A 16,654-nucleotide genomic window follows, 5' to 3' on the forward strand; every position below is an offset into this window, starting at 1 on the left:
TTACGCTGGATAACCTACCTAACGCAACCCTCCCCATTTATCCGGGCTTGGGACCGGCACTAAGATCACCCAGATCACAACCTATTGCTGTGGTTTATTATGGCACAAATACAGCTAGTGCTTCATATTTCCCTCTAGTGGATCTCTTGAATTACAACATCAGGATATCAAATACAGGCCTTTGAACAGAATAAGCTATAGAACAATCTAAATATATTTAACCTGTAGGCAAATGACACACACATATCAGGAAGGTAATATGAAAGTTACAATCCTTCTTTTAGGTTGATTTTTTTTATGTGTAAAATGTTTGCATGATTGCTACATTATGAAAAAAAAGTGTTCATTAAAGGTTCTAACAATGTTATGTTATATAACAAACACTCTGGGGTTTTCATAAAAATGGCAATCAAAATGGCTCCTAAATGGGACATTTTCTCCCCAGATAGACAAAAAAAACCTTAGTATTCTAGATTTAACCTCTGTGTTAAAGTGGAGTATTGTGTTGTCTGCTGAAGTGCAAAAGATTTTCTTCTTCTTCATACCTGCAGTTTCATCATAGTGCTTGAGCCTCTGAGAGCTGTCCAAGGTCCCTAAACTGTCTGCAGGACTTCCTTAATCCCGCTCCAAGACAACAGCAAGCTCTTGATGAGAAAATCACCCAGTTATCATTATTTGAAGCATTCAGGGAATTCAAAGGAAGAAATCACAGATTAAAAAAAAAAAAAAAAACGAACAAACATGCTTTTATGATTAACACAATGTAGAATGCAGAAGTGATTTGACTTTTGACGTCTGTTTTAGAAGAACTGGAAGCTTACAATAGTTGGTTTGATTTGCATGTGTACTAGTTTAAATAAGCAGGAGCACTCACATTCATCCATTCACTCGTACCTCATCCATGTGCACTGATTGCATATTCACAGCCGACCTGCAGTGCGTCTGCTTTTCCGCCAGCACGTCTACACACCGTGACAAGATAAGAAAGTGGAGCTGCTGTGATTTTTAAACCCACAGCATTTACATAGACAACCCAAACAGTAGATGGCTCTCTTGAGTTTCATCTTGTTTGTCTTTTGCACAGTACGTGGATTTGAATCAAATGACAGGTTACTGCTGATCTGGATTGTTAATACAGAAAATCGCTGCAGTCTACAGCAGGGAAATAAGAGCAGAAAACAAAGACGTGCAAAAAAAAAATCAAAACTTTAGGTGCTGAAGTTTGTAATTCTGTTTGCGTGCGCGTCTGTGTGTGTGTGTGTGTGTGTGTGTGTGTGTGTGTGTGTGTGTGTGTGTGTGTGTGTGTGTGTGTGCGTGCGTGCGTGCGTGCGTGCGTGCGCACAAACCGTTTTACACGTTTATTCTGACCTGATCAACGTTCCAGCTGAATATAAGAATTATTCGATGACATGTTACGAATATTGTCGAATCTTCTAGGCCAGGCCTATGCCACCTTTTTATTTGTAATTTTTTTTAATTTTGCATAACATTTAGATTTGAATATACTTCATTTGTGACCACATGTCCACCACCATCGATATCTATGGATAAGGCGGGGTTGGGGTGGATATGGGAAAACATCCCGCCACCATGTTCCCTAAGGCAAAAAAGTTAGTAGGGGTTTTGCCATTCTGTCCCCAATAAGCCTCAACGATAGATAGATAGATAGATAGATAGATAGATAGATAGATAGATAGATAGATAGATAGATAGATAGATAGATAGATAGATAGATAGATAGATAGATAGATAGTGAACACCTCATTCCATTAAGTCCCTATCCCCCCCCCCCCCCCCCCCCCACACACACACACACACAATGCATGATTCCTTTCGTCTCCCTCCACTTTTTGCATAGTCATTTCCATAGTGAACTTGGTGCGAGGCGACCACAGTGCCACACCCGGCAAGACACACACACACACACACACACACGCAGACACGCGCGCGAGCGAGCGCTCTTCCCAGGAAACACGCGGACATTACAACACCAGATACACACTCAGAGATCCAGCCCTGAGATCCACCTGTGTTGCGCGCGTGTGTGTGTGTGTGTGTGTGTGTGTGTGTGTGTGTGTGTGTGTGTGTGTGTGTTTGTGTGTGTGTGAGAGAGAGAGACTGTCGGGAGAGGGACCGGAATAGGAAGAAGGTTCTGGGAGAAGCTGTAATTCTTTCTGGTCCTGGTAAGAAGATGTCTGGTGGGATCCTTGGCGCACAGATGTGTTTCGTTTCGAAGTAAAAAATGTGGAGGCGCCGATGTTCGTCCGAGAAGTCGGGTAGAGTCGTGTGTGCAGATCTTTCACCGGAGAGCGCATGACGGCGCACGCAGTTTTACGCGGACTCACGGCGGAGATAAACACGTCGACGTGTGGCGCTTGGACTTTTTTTTGCCCTGACCCCTAAAAAAAAGTCGGTGTCTTTTTTTGTTACATTTTTTTTCTAGCTTCGGTAATGAACGCGGACAAAAGCGGGACTCAGAGGGACAGAAAGAGAGAAGAAGCAGCGAATCGCTCCGTGTCGTTTTGCTCCGCGCGTTCGGAGGTGAACCCGCTCCGGTTTTTGCCGTCTGCGTTCTTCGGAGAAGGAGGAGGAGAAGGAGGAGGAGGTGGTGGTGGTCATAGTCGTGGTTGTGGTGGTCGTGGTGGAGTGTGTGTATTTTTTTCATTTGTGTACTGAACCATGGCAGCGGCAATCGCCAGCGGTCTGATTCGCCAAAAGCGACAAGCGCGCGAGCAGCACCTGCACCGACCGGCGACTCACCGACGCAGGAAAAGCCCGAATAAGAGCAAAGGGCTCTGTAACACCAACCTGGTCGACATCTTCTCCAAAGTGCGAATCTTTGGCCTCAAGAAAAGAAGACTACGGAGACAAGGTGTGAGCCAAATCAATAAAGGGCGCCTTCTTTTTTTTTTTTTTCTTCTTTTTTTTTTTTTTTGCTCCTGAAGCTGTTGCGTCTCGGGCGCAAAGCCACTTGTGTTTAATTAGACTTGAGAGCATCCTCAGTGTGCCACTGAAAGGTCCACCTTATCCTCTTTCCGATTAGAGCAGCTTAATCAGGTTAGATGTGATAAGGGAATATATTGTTTCGTTTTAATTACACTTACTGTAAGCTGAGTCGCAATTCGAGGAGATTCTTTTCCGATTTCTATCTTTAACGCTTCTTTGCTTTCAAATATATTGCTGATGTTTTATTTATGGGTTACACTTCTTGTTGTTGTTGTTGTTGTTGTTGTTCTTGCACACATTTTGTTTTTGGACAGCAAAATCCAGTTTTTAGTAACTCTTACAATTGACAGGCTGATTAAAGGCCAAGATGGATTATGCCCTGCTCCGAGATGCAGACCATCTGAAAGATGATGTTTTTATTATTCATAGGCCAAAAGGCGTTATTTCGGGCCTGATAATGAGGAACACTGCATTTAAAATCCTGTCTGCTGATTCATTGCTCTAAACTGCTTTGAATGATGTGGAACGAAGGTGAATTTTTTTTTTTAGCTGTTTCCTTCTTTCACACTCACATGGGAGTCGAAAAGAAAGATGTTCCTATGGTATGAGTTTGGAAATGCTGTACTCAGATTTGCTGCTTGGTGGTTATAAACAAAATTAGAGGGTGTGGTTATGACACATGATTACAGGTGACTTTCACTGCTTCCAGTGGATTGGAGTGGAGATGATCTTCTCATGGTATACTCATGGTGCTTATCAAATCATATCAGGTAGCGTTTTGTTTTTTGTTGATCCGGACCAAATATGTATAAAGCCATATTATATTCTTTCTGTATAAATTATCAGCATCAAATGAACACAGTGAGACGCTGGAGCAGCTGTATTCTATAAATTTTTTTCAGGGTCCGCATTTTGTTGGTAGATTTATAACATGACTCGCATTTCTTTTTTCTGTTTAGGTATTCCCTGGCCTGTTGCTTTAAATCCAATTTTAATATCTTTAGGTAGTTCCATGACCTGCATGTTGGTACATCACAGGAAGATCTTATAAAGCCACAGCAGATGGAAGCTTTGGCACATTGTGGGAGGTTTTGGTTGTTGTGTCTATATCAAGAGGTGTGTGTGTGTATCTAAGTGTTTGTCTGGGCGGAATATCATACTGTGAATAATAGACATGACTAGTGTGTGTGTGTGTGTGTGTGTGTGTGTGTGTGTGTGTGTGTGTGTGTGTGGAGCCTAGGGGGAGAAGTAATGACGGAGGCAGGAAGTCATACTATATCAGGTGACGCCATTTTGTTCAACTCTGACCATAGTACTCTTCACTTGAGGATGTGCATTTTTAGGCTTACACAGAAGTGTTTAATGGACCAAGAGTGTGTTTCATTATTTTTAAGAGGTTCTTTCACAGAGTTTAGCTGAGTTTTTAGTATTTCTTTTTTTTTTTGCCCGGTAAGATGAACATCTGGGTTTATGTGTATGTGTACCATTGTGCTTGTGTCATGGAGGCTTTATAGAAAGCTGTTAATTTTCTACCCACTTGAGATTGATCAAGTCAATAGTTGACAGTGAACAGATAAGTCCTAAATTTCTCGATACCCTCGTACACATGCACATCAATATGTATGCTTGCTGATTATACATTCTGCTATTCCTATTTTTCCATTAACATTGTTTCTGTCAAAACAGCTGTAAATTAAAATTGTGTGAAACAAAAAATTGAGAAAACAGCTTATTATAATATTCAGTAGTTGCAGTTTTGGCTTTATGCAGGGGTGACATACTAGTATTATGTATAATTCATTTTATCTGGCTTTTATAATAGATAGAGAAATAAAAAAAAGCAAGAGGTGCTGCAAACCTTACATTTAAAGCAGAGGAATAGTAAATATAGCAGAAAGCAAATTCCTTTATAAATGAATGCATTATAAAAAAAAACGACACTTGTTACTTTAAATAAGTAAAATGGCAAATGAGATGATAATAATAATAATAATAATTATAATAATAATAAAAATAATAATAATTATTATTATTATTGAACAAGGCTTAGGCAAAGACTTCATCTCGGTATATTGATATTATGTCTTGATCCAAAACTGAACCAGCTGGTAAATTAGATTTTCTCAAATAATCCACCCTTCTTATGAAGTATAAGGAAAATACCTGCATATTGTGAGCATTGTGCATAAAACAAAAAAATTGGTGTGTCAGAGGTGAGAATTACTAGTGTGAAAAGATTTTGTGTGGTAGCAATTATTAATAAATAAATAAATAAATACATTAATAAATGTAATTATGTATGTATGTATTCAATATATTCTGGTGCATTTCAAACAGTTAAATTCGACATTTATTTTGTGTTGAAATATTTGTAAACTCCTAAAAACTTTCAAATACTTCTTTATCAATATTATAAACATTTTTACATTTTTTTGATAAGTTCCCCTCTCCTTGTCATGCATGGTCAGGGAGGTCCAGACGAGAGCCTTAGTGTTCTTGCTGTTCCTAGCCTTCCTTTCTCTGCACTTATTGCATACTGCTGTGAATTTCACAACCCCTGGCCATCTAGTGACATGTCTGTGCCTTTTTATTGTACTTGCCTAGCTGTACATTTAGGTGGTCAGACATAAAATCTGCTATCGCAAGAGCTAAAAACTGCTACACCAAGAAATATACTTTATCTGTAACTAAGTATCTAATCAATCCTAAACTTGTCAGTCTTCTGGGTGTCTGCCAGGCACCTTCCAAAAACCCTCTGTTTGATTGCTTGTCAGGGCAAAATTGGTCCAAAGTGTGAATGAATGTGTGTATACATGGTGCTCAGTGCTTTCTGGATTGGCTTTGATCAATAAAAAACCTTTACTCAATATCAAAAGATACCATACATTCAACACTATATACTGTCCTAGAGACACTTCCAGCAAAAGACAAAACAAAAAGGTGGTTCTATTGACAGTTAGTGGTTATTTCTACCACTTAGATACTGTATGCGTGTGACGTTTGCACCAGAAATTTGCACTAACCTAATATGTTACTATTACCTTTTCATAATTACACTGTACTTTACTAGGTTACTTTTTACACCAGTACTAGGAAAAATATCAGCAATATTTCTGTAGGACAGGAAACTATATGGACAAAAGGTTGCATACAGCTGCTTTTTGAAAATCCCATTCCACATTTAGACCTTATTTGCTATTGTTCCACTAAATTTTGCAGTGTGCTTGTGGAGACTTTTGCTCATTTAGGCAGTCAAGTGCTGATGTAGGGTGAGGAGGCCTGGGGTGCAGTTACTATAGCATTCAGTTTCATAGTAAAGGTGTTCAGTAGGGATGAGATTGGAGCTTTAGACCAATCAAGATCTTCTATTCCAACCCATTGAAACCAAATTTTCATAGAGCTTTTTTTGCACACAGGAGCATTGTCATGGTGAAACAGGTTTGTGTCTTCTAGTTAAAATAAAGGAAAAATATTGGGCTACTACATCCAAAGACATCCTATACAACTGTGTGCCACAAACTTTGTGGTAACAGTTTGGAGAAGAACTACAAATGGCTGAAAAAATAATAGATATTTGGGTCCCTGACATCTCCATCCGTATGAATTTCTATTACTATTTTCACAACTATTGGGTTGCACTTGTTAGGTTTCACAGCTGCTTTGTTTTGGAAAGGGGCTCTTGTGAAGACTGGCATCATGAATACCAGATTGTTTTTAGTACTGAAAAAAACAGCCCACCTCTATTGATAATTATTACATTGATAACTTTAATTGCATGTCTTATTCTTTTTTCCCATTCTTTAAACCAAGTGCAGGGTTGGAAGTAGGTAATCCTGTATTCAGTGTATATCAATGTATTTTAACTTCAACAATTTTAATTCAGTTTTTTAATTTCACAATCATTGCTTGATTGCAATTTGAGCCAAACCCACACATGAACAATGTATTAAATGTCATCAGCAACATATTGTCAGTTAGAGCTGATTAGGAGGCATGCTTTTCCATGTCGGAGGAAGAGAGGCGGCTTTAATGTGTGAATGTCTCATTTGTACACGCCACATTTCTGTTCGGAAATTACAGCAACAACTCACTGATTGCTCATGGCACCTCGGTCCCACCTCATCTCTTTCTATATGTATCAGCTTCCAATCCCACCCTTCTGTATAATTCTCATCCTACCCTTCTAAACATTTTGTGGCCCCAATATAATTATATACAATACGTTCATCATCTAATCATCTAATATCATTTAACAATAGCACAAGAGAATCTCTCCCCTCAGAGAAATTACATAACAAAGATCTCTTCCATGTCACATTTTAAAAATGAAATAAAAAAAAGCATTTATTTGATTCAATTATGTTACCATTATATTGTGTATCGTGCGTATAAGAATGTGGTACCGCATCAGGTTGGAAGGTTGTCACCAAATATATTGTTAATGGGCTCTATTTATCATCTTCCTTTAGCTATAAGAATATTAATTGAGTGTCTTATCAGGACAAGATCTGTGGAAAAAAAAAAAACAGACACACGCAGAGAGCGCTAGGAGTTCTCTTTAAAATGTGCGCCAGTTACATTGTGTGACACTGCAAGTCTCTGAAATCCTGCCATTTCCTCTGGCATCACTTGAAGGTCGTCTGAAGGGCGTCTGAATCAGAGGGCTCACGTTTGCTCTCGCTCATTAATGCTTCCTAAACCAAAGCAAAATCTATATTAGTTAGCGAGTTAAAGGTGGGTTAGTAGTACAAGTGACAAGAAGCATGGACAATTGGTAGCAGACTTTGTAATTTCTTTTATTGAATAAAATATTAATTAGTACTCTAGAGAACTACTATAAAATTAATTATCAGTTTTATATTGTATTTGAGTTGTTATATTGTAGTATCATCTACAATTATGGGAGGGCATTATTATTATTATTGTTTTTACATTAATGTGCTAGATTATCATATATCAAAAACATTATTCAATGTTCATTTGAATGATGTAAATAAGAATAATTTTGAATATGTTCTTTTTAAAGAACATTCATACCAGGTAAAAACCCATAAAAAAATCTTTAGCCTATATAAATGTTAAAATGTACATATTATTATATGTATTTATATGCTATAATGCATATGTATGTAGCCATGTATAATTGTATACTGACCATAGTTGCTTAGGTTTGGCTGTCTGGTATCTTAAATGCACTGCTCCAGACATGACAAGATATTGGCAAGACAAGATGACAAGACATAGGTATGATAAAAAATCAAAGGGTCCTTTTGTTCCTGCATTATTGGACTGCGGAATGGCAAACAAAAGCTCTGTCGGTATATGTCCACATTTCATGATCCGCCATGACTTGAGAGCAGACAGCACTTACAAGCAAATTGTTTCTTCTATCCTAAACGGCAGACACAATCCCAAACATCTAGGTGGATGCAGTAGAACACTGGAAATGAAGAGATTTCCCAGGATACCCAAAACATATTTGTTGAAAAAAAACAGACAAGTAGTGTCTGTTGGTGAGGACAGGAAATGGGAATCCCTGATATGGTCTCCCTGGCAACAGTCTGGATGAGGGAAATCCTAGACAGGAAGAATGTCTCCATAGTAACAGACTTTAGGTTAGGGAGGGGCTGTGTAATGGAGCCGGGAAACTCTCCATGGCAACAGAGCCAGAGTGTGAAACTGGAATGATTCAAGATTCCTGAGAATGTTCAAAAATATAATCTTAAAAAAATCTTAAACAAAAAATCTATTACATAAGGTATGATATACCGCAGGTATTGCATTTAATATTGTGCACTGTAATACAATGTGATTTACCATTAAATGGTTATCATCTCCTTAGCAGCAGATGATGAATTAAGATAGAAGTTCAATAAGATGTATAACCTTTAAAGCTTAGTCCAGACACACACACACACACACACACACACACACACACACACACACACACACACACACACACACACACACACACACACACACTGTGGTCTGAAAGAAAGTTCATTAGTATAATGTGACAGTGCTAATCTGATATTGAGTCCTGAAAGGTTGATCACAGCATGTGGCACTAAATGCAATCTGCCTAGTGAAGGAAAAGAAAGCCAGAAGTTGCTCTCTAATTTATGTGAGGGATGTTCTTGTACATCTGAAAGTGGGTCACTGCCATCTGGTGTGTGTAATAGTATGAGTGCGTACAGTCAGTGTTTGGGTAATGTCAAATACTTTTTTTTTTTCAAGAAATGGGATTCCCTAACCTACTTAATCAATAAAAATAATAAAAAAAAGAGCTTAAGATAAGGAGAACATCTTCTGAATCCTAAATCTTGTTGTGTTATCTTAGAAAAGTACATCAATAGGAGATAAACATAATATTTTAAACATTGGCAGCCATGTCCAGTGACCATCAGATGACTATACAGAGATAATGTAGCAATTATACATTAATGTTGAAGAGGCAAGTTAGAGAATTAAGTATAAGGCAAGTAAATTGTTAATGCAAATAATGGGGGCATGATTTTTACAAAATTGCTTCTGCAAAATTCTAAATCATAGAATAAACAAGAAAGTTTCCAATGTATTACTTTCTAGAGGTCAACCAATATGGGTTTTTCTCTGGCTGATACTGATTTTTAGAGATCATAGCAGCCTATGGCCAATTGTCAGGGAGTCACCAGTCACGCCTCCCTCAAATGCTCACACTCTCACTCAGCCCCTCCCTCCTACTAATTACCTACACCTGTCCTCCATCTACCTGTCCCCTTTATAAGGTCCCTATTCCCCTTCACTCACAGTCCGAACTATCAGTTATGACCATAGACCACCTGGACTTCCTACCTCTCTTGTTCCCTGTGCTTCCATGCTTCCATGCTTCCATGCTTCCATGCTTCCATGCTTCCATGCTTCCATGCTTCCATGCTTCCATGCTTCCATGCTTCCATGCTTCCATGCTCCTGTCTACGCTTCTAAAGGAGCACTCAGTTAATTGTACCATCTGCTCCAGTCATCCCTCGTGTGTATGTTTAGACAATAAAAGACATTCTGTGTTACTCCCGGTTTCTGACGCTTGGTCTATCCTGACAAAAGTTCGGACCTTAAAAAATTTACCTAGATGGATCCCCAACCAGCTCACATCTCGGATCCATTCGAGGTACTCATTGCCGCTCTCCGGGAGGCGTTCACACCTGCTCCAGCTCACCGTAGCGCGGCTGCACCGTCCGCTTCCTGCAGCCCAATGGGGTTTTTGGCCTTCCTTCTCTGGTGAAGCGACCGAGTGCAGCGGCTTCCTTCGACAAGCCGGTCTCTATGCCGAGATGAAAACTGCCAGATTCCCCACCGAATGCTCCAAGGTAACTTTCCTCATCTTGCTACTAACCGGGAAGGCTCTGTAATGGGCGAGCACGATGTGGAACGCCAATCGGGACATCATCGGTGCATACTCCGGTTTCACCAGGCACTTCGCTTAGGTGTTTGGTGTTGCAACAGCCAACCACCACTATAGCCTCCACCAATCTGTGAAGGCTCCAGATTTGATTGCAGAGTACCTTATGCACAGGCTTTCCTGATTTTCGCCAGGAGCCCGGGTTCCAGTTTGGCTGTCCCTGCAGCCTACCAAATACCCAGCCTTCAAGCCCCACTGAGTACACCGCCCAGTCTCCCAGCCCCACCGGGCGCTGGGGATGCTGCTCAGTTCTTGAGTTCCTTTGGGGGTGTTGCTCCGCCTCCGAGCACCAACGAGGCAGTCAATCCTCCCCCAGGCACCGAGGAGGCTGTTGCACTGCTCCAAAGCACCAACAAGGGCGTCGCACCGATGGCGGGCACCGCCGAGGGTGTTGCAACACCGACAGGCACCGCCAAGGGTGTTGCACCGCCGCAGGGCTCCAACGAGGGTGTTTCGTCGTCAAAGTTTTGCAGTGGTAGTACACAGCAAGTTCCGCGGTGTGCGCCGTTGGCAGCTAACCTTTCTCATGCACCAGATTTTACATGCCTGTCCAAGACTTATCTCCTCCAGACCTCCTCCACCCACCCTGGATGGGTTGCGAGGCCTTTTTCAAAGTGCCCTGGCCCACCTGGCGAAGGTGGGATTGGGGCATCAGGAGCCACCCCTGGTGGAGGGGGCAGTGTCAGGGAGCCACCAGTCATGCCTCCCTCCATTACTCTTCCTCCTAGAAATCACCTACACCTGCCCTCCTCCTACTAATCATCTACACCTGTTCTTTATTCACCTGTCCCCTTTTATTAGGTCCCTATTCTCCTTAACCTACCAGTTAAGACCATAGACCACACAGACATCCTACTTTTCTTGCTGCCTGGGCTTCCATTCTTCCATGCTCCTGGCTACGCTTCTAAGAGAGCATTTAGTTAAGCGTACCATCTGCTCCAGTCACCTCTATCGTGTGTGTATGTTTAGACAATAAAAGACATTCTGTGTTACTCCCGGTTTCTGACGCTTGGTCTATCCGTGACACCGATATTTGACGTAGATTTTTTTTTTGGGCCAACCCCCCAATCTCAGAAAATCAAATAGTTATTAAATAAGACTTGATACAGACAATTGCTTACATTAAACATTTATTGAACAACACAAGCCAATCCCCAATCAGTGCACTTGTTACCAGGCTTTGGTCTCTGTGCCTATCTGTAAACTACAGCTACACCTAAACTACAGCTGGTTGAAGACTCACTATCAATACAGTTTCAAAAACCTATCCTTATTCTCTTTCCAAATATTATTCTCATTCTCTCTCCAAAAGCAGCTTCATGTTTAACCAATGAAATATATAAGGCTAGATTAAAAAAGAATGGTTAGAATTTAAAGCCCTGGGACACAATAAAAGCTGACAGTCTGCCATTGTGGAATGTCAAGTGGTTTTTTTTTTGTGTCGGTCTGATTTATTTTTTTTCCGCACCATTGCCTCTGGTCAGACGGCATTAGCTGTTTTTCTGCGATTCTGCATGTTGAGCAACTCATATTAGCTATTTAGCTTATCCAATTAGCAAACAAAAAATAGAACACACGTCATTCTTGTTCATGTCTTTGCACCTTAGTATACATGACTGAAGATAACTACATGAATCAATTGTACAGTTGTGACTCTTCCTGTTTCTTATTTTGTATGTGAAATCCAAATACCCCTACCATACCATGCAAGCACAGAACATACACGTGCGGTTTGGTGTGTCAAATGCGACTGCCTAATAATTTGCAGCACAATCGGCCGATGCAAATAAATTAAAAAATGGCAAAAATCGGTTGACCTCTATAATTTTCTTTGATTTCATATTAAATTATATTACATTTGACAAGCAATGAGATGTGTTTCTTATGTACTTAATTAAAAAATTTATACACCTTGGACACATCTGCTACCTTAAACATACAGACTAATCAATACTTTTTTCTACTGGAAAAGTGTCTTTTTTGTGATTTATCTTCTGTTTTCATGTTTTGCCTTTTTGCATGATATTAAACAGACCAAACTAGGCATTAAAAACGTAGCCTTACTTAAGGAAAAAATCTATAAAACAGTCATTGTAGAGGAAATTATTATTTCAAATGCATTTCATACACAGACAATATTTAATTGATTGGAAAAAAGGTAGCTCAAAGCATTAGCCCACTTTTTGGAGCATCTGACTTTTACTAGAAAAGCAATTGTTTTAGTCAGAGAAAAGGATAATCTTTTTGTTTATTGTTTTTGGCAACTGTGGGTCCATTGAGTAGGGCTGCAAGAATGATTATTTTGATAATTGATTAATCAGGTGATTTTCAAAAAAATATTATTTATTTATTTTCTTGATTAATCTTATAGAGAAATATTGGATGTTTTGCTTATTATAACTATATAAAATGCTAATTTAGTTTATTTATGTATAAAAGTGTACTTAAAAATGCAAAAGCCACTTAGTGAATTTAATTAAAGTGAATCTTTAATTTAGACATTTTAAAGCTCTGCCTGTTAAGGAGTACATGGAGATTTCTCATTTGAACAAACTCACTCATGCTTGGTTGTTTTTTCTTTGTAAATAAAAAACAAAAAAACAAAAACAAAAACAAAACTGCATTTAAATATGCAAGGTGAAACAATTTGTGTAAATCAACATTTTTCAGAAATCTTTCCACTGTGGGACGGATAAAGTTATATCTTATCTTGTATTGTATTTCGCAGATGGCAAGTTGACCATTTTTGACAATTTTTGTTTAAATAAATACTGAATAACCGAACATTTTGTTAAGTTGTGAAGATATAAGCATCAAGAACATATAATTAAAAACATTTTGCATAATATTTAAATGATATATGCATAAATTATATATACAAACATTGAAAACAAGCATTTGAATGTAGTAAAGTCGCGGTAATTCACGTTGGAAAACAAATAAGTTACAAATAGACAAATTGTAATAGACAAATGCAATAAAAATAGAATGCAATGGAGAAAGGATGCTAAAAGGATGGAAATGGCAGTGGTGAACACTTATTTTAAGAAAAAGGAGGATCATAGGCTGACGTATAAGAGTGGAGGAAGGTGCACCCAGGTGGACTATGTTCTATGTAGGAGATGCAACCTGAAGGAGATTGGAGACTGTAAGGTGGTGGCAGGGGGCAGTGTAGCTAGACAGCATCAGATGGTGGTCTGTAGGATGGTTTTGGAGGTGGAGAAGAGGAGGAGAGTGAGGACTGAAAATAGGATAAGATGGTGTACACTGAAGAAGGAAGACTGTAGTGTGAGGTTCAGGGAAGAGGTCAGTCAGGGGCTCAGTGGTGGTGAAGAGGTGCTGGTTGATTGGGAAACTACTGCAGAAGTGATAAGGGAGACAGCTAGAAAGGTACTTGGTGTGACATCTGGAAATGAGAAATTAGGAAGTGCAGGAGAGCATGAGGAGAAAGAGATTGGCGAAACAGAAATAGGATCGACAGAGTGATGAGAAAAGTAGGCAGGAGTACAAGGAGATGATGCAGCAGGTGAAGAGGGATGTGGCGAAAGCCAAGGAAAAGACATATGAGAAGCTGTGTGTGAAGTTAAACACTAAGGAAGGAGAAAAGGATCTATACCGATTGGCCAGGCAGAGGGACTGAGCCGGGAAGGATGTGCTTCAAGTTAGAGCAATAAAGGATGGAGATGAAAATGTGTTGACTTGTGAGGAGAGTGTGTTGAGAAGATGGAGGGAGTATTTTTGCGCCCTTTTTGAGCCCTTTTCTGTTTGCAGTGCTGATGGACAAGTTGACGGACGAGGTCAGACAGGAGTCTCCCTGGACTATGATGTTTGTGGATGATTTGTAGTGAGAGTCGGGAGCAGGTTCAGAAGAGCTTGGAGAGCTGGAGGTATGCCCTGGAGAGAAGGGGACTGAAAGTCAGTAGGAGTAAGACAGAGTACATGTGTGTGAATGAGAGGGAGGGCAGTGGAGTGGTTTGGTTACAGGGAGAAGAGGTGGAGAAGGTGGAGGAGTTCAGGAATCTGGGGTCAACAGTGCAAAGTAATGGAGAATGTGTTAGAGTGAAAGAAAATTGTGCAGGCAGGGTGGGGTGGGTGGAGAAGAGTGGCAGGAGTATCTGCAAGAGTGAAAGTAAAAGTAGTAAAAAAAGTTATTTTAAAAAAAGGATTTTTAAAAAGTAGTAATAGACAGGAGGTGGACCTGGAGGTAGCAGAGCTTAAGATGTCAAGGTTTTCGTTGGGAGTAACGAGGATTGACAGTATTAGAAATTAGTTTATTAGAGGGACAGTGCATGTAGGATGTTTTGGAGACAACGTGAGGGAGGCGAGATTAAGATGGTTTGGACATGTGCAGAGGAGGGACATGGGTTATATTGGTAGGAGACTGCTGAGGATGGAGCCGCCAGGAAGGAGGAAAAGAGAAAGGCCAAGGAGTAGGTTTATGGATTTGGTGAGTGGACATGCAAGTAGTTGGTTTGAAAGATGCAGATGTAAGGGACAGGCGGGTATGGAGACGGATAATCCGCTGTGGCGATCCTTAATGGGAGAAGCCGAAAGAGGAAGAAGAAGATAGCACTTTAACATTGGACATTGTCCCAAAGCAGCTTTACAAAACAAAATAGATTATGAATATTCATTTTATCATAATAAACGTAGTCCCTATAAGATTATCCCAAATGAGTTAGCTAGTGGCAGCAATGACAATGATGTCCTTATCTGAGTGACACCAAATGTCTGTTTATTATCGTGCCATCATTGTTGAGTTATAAACTGTTCACTGATGGGACACTTGAATGCAAAACTCATCTTGGCAATTGTAGCCCTAAGCCATTGTAGCAGACTGTTTTTATTAATTACAGTCCAAATCGATCTTCATGGTCCTTGAGATTCAGTCTGTCTTTGTCCTGGTGTTCCACCACCACATATCTTAATACAAAAAGTAATCCCACTGCCAATGCCACATCAGTATGGCACCCTGTATAATACATTTATATGTATATGACTTTATGACCATAATGTCTCCCATCTATAAATTGCAATTGAGAGATACAATAATAAATATTGTAATAGATGATAGCAGATGTAAAATGCATGTCAAGTTGAATACACACAGGAGGTCTGACTGATATCTGTCTCTGTAATGTGATATTTATTTTGAATAAAGCACTCACAGGGGATCGATCCTGCATCATTGCTCTTAATCTTCTGATATTTGACACCGTGTGGTGTGATATTTATCTTCTGCTGTTTTCTCATTTTTTGTCTTTCTTTCTCCTTGTCTCAGATCCCCAGCTCAAGGGCATTGTGACCAGGTTATATTGCAGGCAAGGTTACTACTTGCAGATGAGCCCAGATGGATGTTTGGATGGGACCAAAGATGACAGCACTAATTCCTGTGAGTTTACATTATATGTATCTGCACTGCACTTTTTCTCTATAAAAGATGGTTGGATAGTCCGTCATATAACTGTAGAGTAAATGTTCATATAGATCTACAGCCCATTCAGCCTCAAGAGCATTAGTGAGGTTATACATTGATGTTAAATGAGAATGCTTGGTGTGTATTTAGCATTCCAGTTCATCCCAAAGGTGTTCAGTGGGGTTGAGGTCAAGGCTTCTTTCAATCTCAGTTCCCCTTCAGGAACATGAGCTGCGTCAAAAACGCGCTGGGAACGCTTCTGCATTGTCCATGCTCTGAATCATGTGTGTAATCAGTCCAATGAAAAGTCTGGAGACGGGCTCATCCCTTTCTCCTTCCTCACCTGCCAGGTCTAGCACCCCATTGCAAGGCTCTAAAGCATGTCTTTCGGCGGTTTCTTTTCTTTGTGAGAGAGCTCCGCCTCTCTACCTCTGAGGAGGATGGGGGGGTATGGTCCAAAGCTGTCGCTATACTGTAATGTAGTTGGACTGAGAAAATGTGGTTACGGGGCGATGCCCCAGGTTGAAGAGATGCTGACCAGCTATCTCTCCCCAGGTGCTACCCAGTCTCTTAAAACCCAGGCGCTGCCCAGCAAACCCCTTCGAACGACCTTGCCGCTGGTGGGCACTACCTCGGCCTCAGCAGGTAAAGCCGCAGGCTGTCTGCACACCATGGCTGTGCTGCAGGCCTATCAGGTTGACCTGCTATGGGAGCAAGATGTGGGAAACATCTTGAGCAGTCAGCAAGTCCGTGAGCTCTGCTGTGCTACGGACCTATCCCTTAGGGCTACAAAAAAAAGACCGCTAGGGCCACCCTCGTCTCCATGGAGAAGCACATTCGGCTCACCCTGTTGG

At 40.4% G+C, this 16,654-nt stretch overlaps 1 protein-coding gene across 2 annotated transcripts in view; it reads left to right on the forward strand.

Moving 5' to 3' along the window:
- LOC310715767 (fibroblast growth factor 14-like) overlaps window positions 1-16,654 on the forward strand; it is a 72,115-nt gene that overhangs the window by 35,919 nt on the left and 19,542 nt on the right. The window contains exons 1-2 of one of the 2 annotated variants that reach the window (XM_083522453.1): window positions 1,851-2,872; window positions 15,666-15,776. In XM_083522453.1, the coding sequence (XP_083378579.1) occupies window positions 2,680-2,872; window positions 15,666-15,776 (304 nt within the window). In that variant the 5' untranslated portion in view covers window positions 1,851-2,679. Of the gene's footprint in view, window positions 1-1,850; window positions 2,873-15,665; window positions 15,777-16,654 lie in introns of those variants that run through there. The other variant, XM_083522452.1, reaches the window with a different exon arrangement.

Source organism: Silurus aristotelis (genome assembly GCF_946808225.1).
Source record: "Silurus aristotelis genome assembly, chromosome: 20".
Lineage (NCBI taxonomy): Eukaryota > Metazoa > Chordata > Actinopteri > Siluriformes > Siluridae > Silurus > Silurus aristotelis.